Consider the following 9,432-nt stretch of genomic DNA (forward strand, 5'->3'; position numbering starts at 1 on the left):
GTGTTCATTTACACGTACCCGTGTATATATGCCGTCAAGAGCATGCCAAACCTGTAGGTGGCGGTGTAACGAGAAGCTCAAGCCCACGTAAGCCAATCAGAATCCCGAAAACCGCAACAACAGAAACAAATCACTTCCTCTTCCTCTTTTGAACAAGGATGGCGCCAGGATCATCATTCGTGTGGACTGACCAGGAGGTAGAGCTCCTGTTAAATGTTACTTTAGATTACGAAACCACAAAATTGCAGGAGAACATCGACTGGGAGACGTGCCAAAGTAAATATGCCGACATACTGACCCTCTTTTTAGAGCACTACCCCAACGCATCTACCGATGATTTTCCTCATCAAAAGGAGGACATTACCCGCGCCGTCCTCACAACCAAGCTTAAGGCAGTTCGGGTGAAATACAGAGGTGCTGTGGACACAGGCCGTAGGTCTGGGCATGGAAGAGTAGTCCTCCTGTATTTTGAAATGTGCAAGCAGGTATGGGGTGGTTCGCCGGCCACCGCCACTTTGCCCACCGGTGTCGAAACTAATGACCTGGAGCCCTCGTCCCAAGCCTCGCCTCAAGGCTCGTCAACATTGGATGTCATTGATTCCAGCGTAGAAGTTGATGGACATCCTGATGATGGCAGCGTGGCACCACCAGTACCACCAGTGAAGGAGAGGAGAGATCTTCTAAACGTATGTATACAATTGTCGTTAGTAGCCTAGTTACCTGTAACGTTATGTCTGACCTCATCAGACTGATGTGGTGTGATAAGTTTGTGTTATTGTGGCCTACACATATTTCTACATTAATTTGTTGTAAAGGTTTGTTTATGTTTTGTTGCTAGAACATGGTTGATTATGCAAACCTACAAACCTAGTAAGCATTATCGAAATGTGTGTGTAAGAGAGAGACTGAGTGAGATAGAGAGACACTATCTTGACTTGTAGCCTATCTTAGCTTGCCCTTAGGCAGAGGTAAATGTCAATGAAAGCTAGAATTTAGAACTCAACCATTGCCATGGCACCACACGAAACATTCTATAGAAATTCTACAGCTCCTAATCCTATTACTAAGCTCCTACTACTAAGAGCTGCTACTCTTATGGCAATTGCTGACACATTTTTTTTTAAGTGTATAGGCTACTAGAATAGAATGGAAAAGTAATGTTTGTAACACTGTTTTTTTTTTTTTTTTTTTACTGCAAATTATGCTGTGTTGCAATTAATTTTGTTCCGATCTTCTTTGTACAGGCCAAACTAAGAGGACACCGCCAGGAGCGTCTGAATAAACGGCTTTCAGCAGAGGCTCTGCAACAACATGCTGTTGAAGAAGACCAGCGTATTAAAAGACAACTCCTTAACATCATTGAGACCTCAGAAAAAAGAGCTGCTGACAACTTTTCTAAAGTTTCCAATACACTGGATAGGCTTACAACCTCAATTGTTGATGGGTTTTCTTTTCTGCGGGAAACACTCCATACAACACCACTAGCACAGGCACCACCACCACACTACCCCACAACACTAGCCCAGCAAGGTCATATGCCATCACAACAGTCATATCTGCCAAATCAAATACATCAGGTCTTCCCACAAAACTCCTCAGGAAATAGAACACACACACACAATGTAGTGCCTATTACTATTAACACTGCAGATTTGTCCTTCATACCTGTTGAGGCTCCAGGGCCGTTCTCGTACACCCAAGCACTTTTCAAGAAAGAATGAAAATCTTACGGTTGTTTCTGCTGGCTACGGCTACTTTTTGATTGTAAAAAGGCAAGTATTATAGTTTGTCTAATGTTTCAGCAGTTGCAATAACAGTTTACACAAATTGCACTTTTAACGGAAAGTATAAAGGCTTGTCTGATGTCTTGGCAGCTGCAATAAGAGTTTACAGAAATGGCACTTTTTGGTTGTTTAGTGTTAAATGTACATTGTCTGATGTCTTGGCAGCTGCAATAAGAGTTTACAGAAATTGCACTTTTTTTGGTTGTTTAGTGTTAAATGTACCTTTGGAATGTTTTTTATACCATTGAGGTCAGTTGAATTCCAAATTGATTTCATTTGAACACTGTTCGTATGCCCTATTTTTGAACAGTTATACAATTTGTTTATTGTAATGTGCTAGGTAATTAGAACTACAGTTGAACACTGGCACATTTACAGAAATGTAATGTGCATTGTCCTAATCAAATAAAAATAAGCTCAAACACACCTCTTGAAGCCTCTTGGAAATGTCACTTGAATGCTGTTTCATTTATTGTTTTGTAATATGTTAGTTACAAGCAGTAAGCAATACAGAGGCATTTTATTTGTACAGTGTTTGTTCTCTTTAATGCCGTAATGACAAACAATTGTTGTGTCTGATCAGAATTAAACTGGTTGAAAAGCATTCAGACTTGTGTCAGTATTAATATGTAAGATTCACACAGTGAAGTATGCTGGGGCAACTATAAAACCACTGACCATTTGTTACTGTAAACCTGGCCCACAAAACTGTTGAGTATGAAATACAAAGAACAAAATTGTAAAGAAAAAGGCTTAAAAACAAACATTAGCCTGTACTAAAATGTATAAATTTAAACAGAGTAGGCTACTTCAACATGTGTATTAAACCAGTTTAACACACACACACACACTTGAGGTCCCTTTATGGGTCAAGAAACTGTGTCAGGACTCTCCTGACCCTCTTGCCTTCAGCAGACATTCCCTCTCTGACAGTTGGTGGATTATCAGGTTGGTTGTCCCGGTCATATTGAATAGCCTCTGTAACCCTGGTGTCATCCACAGTGTCCATAGCAGCCTCGCAGTAATTATGCAGGACGAAGCATGCATATACGACGAAGGGAAGGTCATTAAGGTTAATGTCCATTGCGCTTCTCAGGGCTCCAAACCGTCCTTTCAGCCTCCCAAACGCGCACTCGATAACCATCCGTGCACGGCACAAAGACAGTCCAAAGTACTGCTCCTGAGCAGTGGTCCCCCCATTCGCATACTCTTTCATTAGGTATGGGAGCAGAGGATATGCAGGATCTCCAAGTAAGTACACTGGTATGGCCTCTTCATCCTCAAGTATTTGCTTGGGACATGGTGGGATTTTTCCATCTTTCAGATGGCCGTTGAGGGTGGAATTTGCAAAAATGCGGGCGTCGTGAACGCTCCCTGGCCATTTAACTACCACATCAATGAAACAATATTTATAGTCGCAGGTAGCCTGCACGTTCAAACTGAACCTCCCTTTTCTATTGAGATAGTCTGTGGAATTTGCAGATGGCTGCTTTATTTCCACATGTGTTCCATCCACAGCACCTATGCATTGAGGGAGGCCATGCACTTCTTCAAATTTCTGCACTAGTTTCTGCACAGAATTTTCGGATGTGGGCAGTTGTATGTACATAGGACCTAAGTGGACAGCTATTGACTCACACACTTGCCTTACTATGATTGACACGGTTGATCGAGAAAGACCGAAAGCGTTGGCTGTCTTGCGCAGTCTACCCTCGTCGGACAGGTAATATAAGGTGCAGGCAACTTTTTTTATGACACCGACAGGGGACCGCATGACGGTCGTTTCAGCCTCGATGTAGGGACGCAGCAATTCGGAGAGTGACAGCAGCGATGACCTTGACATCCTAAAATTTTCACGCCACTCATCCGGGACAACCACTTCATTTTCAAAGTTATCCAACCGGACAGCAGTTCGCCCAGGTCGGACCCAAAACCGGCGGCGCTGGCGGTGACGCGGACTGGTTCTTCGTGTTGGAGGGAGGAGAAGTTGTTGCAAAATTGCTGACCTCCAAACACTCAGTCGTCTCTGCTCCTCGACATAATGGAGCAGCTGTATTTGCAAATGCAAACACACGAAAAGAGTTTGCACCAACATAAATCTGACTGCTACTCTGAACGCTTCCATGATCACTTGTAAACATAGGTCGCACTTTTGACGTAGGTGCGAGCTCTGGCGCATACTGTGACGTTGGCTGCCTAAACACCCGTTTGTCTCAGTTTACATGCAAACGTGCAAACGAAGATTTTCTAAATCTCCACTCTGGCCGGAGTTTTTAGAAAGAATCGGTTTCAGAGGCGAATTCTCCGTTTGCGTGTAAACGAAGGGCGCAAACGAAGGGAAATGTCTTCGTTTTTCAAAATAACCATGTACGTGTAAACGGGGCCTGAGTCCAATTGAATCAGCATAACTATTCACATGCTGATACTAGCCAGGAACTCCAATTCCAAGAGCCATCCCAGAGCCATTAAAGACAAAAGGTGAAAGTCAATCAACCTAACGATTCAACGTCTGGGCTCCGAAAGGTGAGAATCAAGTGATCTGACTTATTTAAAACACAATAGAGAAAACAGGTCTGGCAAGAAAAGTGATTCTTTGCTGGAGACTCCATAATCACCTGAAATCAGTCTACTAAACTTTATCAGTTTATATACTATTGCAGTGGAAAAACTAAATTAAAATTTAATAAAATATGTAATCCAACACTGGACACAAGCCGCGGCCTGTAGCCGATTTCATATGTCAACACAATCACGTCACCTGTAAAGAAATAAAGTTCAGACTAAATAAATGGATCCAGTCGTGACACAGAGTGGTTTAGGTAGGATGATTATTTCAGAATTGTGTCAATCAGCGCAATGACTGACCCAATGAAATCTTTAGAATCGGTTGCTGGGCGGGGTTTGATCTTACTCGTCGTAGTTTAGGACAAGAAGAATAAATCTGATTTAACTCGATCGACAACAACAATCAAACAAACAACAGTTACAACACTCACGCGAAGAAGAATGCCTCCAAGGTCAACATCAGTAGTCTGGCGCTACTTTACGTTAGATTCGGCAAAAAAATAAGTTAAATGCCAAATTTGCAATAAAACATTAGCATATAATAAAACAACATCCCAAATGATAAAACATCTTAGGGCCGTTCACAAAAAGGAGGTGACAGAAGAGGATCAGGTAACAATTGTTACGATTTGTTAATTAATTAACTAATCTGACGCACCATTTTACGTCAGATAGGCTACATAAGCAGATCAATTTGAAGGTTTAAAAGACGGGAATGTAAATCAAACTGCTCAATAAATTATTAACTATTGTGGTTAGTCAGATTTAGGTAGCATAGCCTCATTAACTCATTAAGGGTTTTTATTTTTCCTAATCGCAATTCCAAAAGGTGGATGGGGAGGTAGAAATTCCGCCTGCCCCGAAAAGGCGTTTGATCCAGCCATCAATTGTACAACAGTTTGGGGCCAAGATGCCATACCCTGGTAGGTGACGGTGTTTACTCAAATTATTTATTCTAAGATTATTTGGTGTAGGGAAACTAAGCAAGTATACAGTATAATCATCCCATAAATCCTGATGTATGTCAATAATAGTGTGTATATGTTAATAGTAATTTCAGTCTTAGTTGGTTAATTTAGGTTATTTTTTGCACATAAGATTTAAAAGGTTTTCTTTATATGATTGTTCTTTCATTGTAGCTTGTAGTCTTCCCAAACAAAAACTGGATCAAAAGCTAATTGAGTTCATAATCAAGGACGTGCAGCCACTATCTGTTGTGGAGGATAAAAGTTTTCGAGCATTCGTGAATACACTTGATCCAAAGTACAGGATTCCATGCAGACAAACAACAAAACAACTAATTTTGGAAAGATATTCAAAAGAAAAACAAGCTCTGAAGGACCAGCTCACTGTACGTCTGAGTAACTTTTTTTCCTGTTTGTCATTATGTCCCCTCTATTTCAATATGCTGTTTTGTTTTATGCTTTCCTAAATGCAAGATATTAAATCGCTATATTCATAATTTAATTAATTATTTAGTAATCGCCATATACTGATAAATGTAAATGACAGAATTGTTATTTATTAACATGACAAATAACAGTGACAGTCAGTTGTGACTAGTGACCTGCTTCTTAATTTTGAGTCGTTTTGGCCCAGAAATATTTTTCATTAAAATAAAATAAAAGACTTCTAATCATTCTAATGACTATTATGATTGATTCTAAAATACAATCATTTAAACATTTATTTTTAAATTAATTTCTTGAAAACCTAAACGTGTTCCTGTGTCAAAGTGGCTCAAAATGATGGAGGAGCAGGTTAAAAATTGTTTTTACATTAATTTATTTTCAGGTTGTACAAAGTGTCTGTCTCACAACTGACCTGTGGACATCTGTTGCAATGGAATCATATATTTCTGTGACAGCACATTACATTTCTGATGATTTCTCTCTGCAGTCCAAATTACTGGAGGTTGAAAGGTAAAATATATATATATATATATATATATATATATAAAAAATTATAATATATATATATATTTTATTATTTTTTATGTATTTCTGCAATCCTACACGTGTATTGAACATTTAATTTATATTGAAATATCCGAAATAAAACCAATCAAATCACACTTAAGGCCCTATCTTACACATGCCAAATATTTAAAATAAAAGGATTACAATGTAAAAGATTATTATTGTGTACATAAATATATGGTGGAATCCGGCTTGTCCTGTAGATGGTCTGCTCACGCGCTTTGACCTCGCGCACGAGCAGATCCATTTGCGCTCTGGAGACGCGTTCGTATCAAATTCCGTCTTGTAAACAGCGAATCCGCCATGGCGTGAGCGCAACTGGCATTTAGGGGAATGGGAGATGAGACTCTAATTGGTTTAACGCACGTAAATCCCAAAAAACACCCATTACTCATTAAGAAAACAGGGCGCGCTCTGCGCTTTAGACCATGCGCTGGCTTAGATCGTTAAAATATGGCCCTTAACGTTGAAGGTTGTCCCTGCTCAATGTTATTTTTTACCTTACCTTGCCTTTGTTGTTTATTTTATTAAAATGCACCCAAATGCTACATCGTTTGCATGTTACTCATCTTGTTTTCTGACCCGAAATGGATGATCTTTTCGCCACAGTGCTCGAGCACATGCGCTCTCCATAAAGTACATAAATGTTATGTGTAGCATAATGTGCTTACACATGAAAATATTATCAGCTAGCTAGGCTAATTGATGTATAGAACATTGTAGTATACCAAAATGATAATCATATTATTCTGTCTAATATTTAAATACAAAACGGCTCTCAAATGGGAACCGATCCTCACCGTTCACTTAAAGGATCCGGATTGTTCGCGAACGCTGGAACCAATTTGGTAGAATATATATATATATATATATATATATATATATATATATATATATATATATATATATATATATATATATATATATATTGCTGTTGCATTTTTTCTTGTAGCTCAGTGACACACCTGAACGAATGGCTCATTAAGTATGCGGGCCCCATTGTCTCCTCAGGAGTGAACTACAAATATGCATGATGGTGTTGGATCGTTGACGCCCACTCACATATAGCCTTTCCAAACAGAAAGTGTTTTGCAAAATTTAAATCAATGTATTGTGTTATGTGAATGATTAGGCAGGATGATTTTCACATAATTTTGAAGAAAAAACTCTAGGCGACGACATACATTAGTCAGAAGTCTTATTGACACATATTTAGTATGTGTTTTGTGGCCTTATTTCATAAACTTTAGTTTTTAGTTTTTTCAATAACTATGCATAAACATTATTCTCTCAAAAATACAAACATGTACATACATGTTGCTCACATATTATGGTAGCCCTGTTTGTGCTAAATAGAGTGTAATTACACCTTTGCCATTAATATGTTTATAAGCAACTGAAAAAAGCACAAATGTCAGGGCATGTCAGAACATCTCAAGGACCCCAAAAACACCTCAGACCCCAGAGGGTTAATAAATCTCATAATGATGGCACACTATATCATATTCATAGCTTTTATTTCTATCTCAAATGATTGGCGGTCGGTCAGGGGGTGCTTCGCAAAAAATCAAATACAGTTGGAAACGACGTAGACCATTAATAACAGACTGTTAACAATTGTTTTTAATTAGTATTTAAACATTCTCTATGATAAAAAATGTTTGTAAAAATTTTTGGTTTTGGCGGTTATAGAGTTCTAATGACGGTGTTCAACTATAACCACGGTCTCATGGTTATATACTAACCGTCACACCCCTAGAAGAAAGCCTTAAGTTTTCAAAAAGCATTAGACTATGACCCACCAGATGACTATGTGGCCAAGATATGATGTACGTTACATAGCATTTTGAGCAGCATTTGCAGACTGTCATGCTGTTGGCCATATATTATGCCACTGCAGTAGATGCATATGGCAGTATTAAGGCTAATGATGAATCTATTAATTGATCGTTATTTAAACGACGATCGATCATGGGAATTTGTGAAAATTGACATCCCTAATAATAACTATTTTACAGAAAACTGCACAAAAGGAGCTTACATTCTGACACCTTGCTGGAGCATGCTTAAGTGTGTCTGCCACAATGTCCTCCACTGTTGCTTGCTGGATTTTAGGATTGGACATAATCACTGCCTCTGTAAAATTCAATTCCATAAATATACAGCAATGGTTTAAAAAGTACTGGCAATACAGGTTTTTTGTGTCACTAACATATTGGACTTACTTTTTATGACCTTCATACCCCCTGCGTAAAGTTACCTCCAGATGATGTAGTTTCAACGGTGTGCTTGCCCATCCTATGTCGGTATCAGGAGGGTGCAGACTGTGACGCCAATCAACGTATTTTTCCGCCGTCTACCGAACTTCCTGTATCGACTTCCACAGGACTTCTGTTTAAGGGCTAAATGTAGTCCAGATATGGTCATTGTGGATGTCTCATTTTGGTCCCCTATGGGTGCAGACTGTAACGCCAGATGACGTCTTTTTTTGTCGTCTAATGATCGTCCTGTACTAACGACCAGAGGACCTCTGTATTGGGCTAAATATACTCCAAATGTGGTCATTGTGGACGTCCCATTTTGATACCTTAAAGGTGCAGACTGTGACGCCAAATAACGTGTTATTTAGTCGTCAAACAAACGTCCTGTATTAACGTCCATAGAATTTCTGTATAAGGGCTAATTGTTCTCCAAATGTGGTCTTTGTGGACGTCCCATTTTGATACCTTAAAGGTGCAGACTGTGACGCCAGATGATGTATTCAGTCATCTAACAAATGTCCTGTATTAATGTCCAGAGGACCTCTGGAGGTACAGACAGTGCTTTTATACTGCACTGTTCATAACCTTTGTCTCATTTCAACTGTTCCACTTCATTTTTCTGTAGCTTCATTTGATTGCTTTCCTTACCACCACATAACTGGAAACACATTCCAATGTAGCCTAATCCATCCATTTCCAGTTCAAACCTGCCTCTGAGCCAAACAAAGCTACAGGAAAATTAACTGGTACAGAAAACAGGCCCTCCACCATCTGGAAAGGGATAGGCATACAGTTATGCACAGAGGTTTAAGAAATCAGTTCAATCCCCATTCATTTTTATTT

At 39.2% G+C, this 9,432-nt stretch overlaps 1 protein-coding gene across 1 annotated transcript; it reads right to left on the reverse strand.

Moving 5' to 3' along the window:
* Window positions 1–2,646: 2,646 nt before the first annotated feature.
* On the reverse strand, window positions 2,647–3,627 carry LOC308689293 (uncharacterized protein; the record flags this gene model as incomplete). Its single annotated transcript, XM_081362947.1, has 1 exon — window positions 2,647–3,627. The coding sequence occupies one exon, from the start codon at window positions 3,625–3,627 to the stop codon at window positions 2,647–2,649; it is 981 nt and encodes a 326-aa protein (XP_081219073.1).
* Between the last annotated feature and the right edge of the window lie 5,805 nt (window positions 3,628–9,432).

This window comes from Scardinius erythrophthalmus (assembly GCF_964197995.2).
Source record: "Scardinius erythrophthalmus genome assembly, chromosome: 4".
NCBI classification, from domain to species: Eukaryota; Metazoa; Chordata; class Actinopteri; order Cypriniformes; family Leuciscidae; genus Scardinius; species Scardinius erythrophthalmus.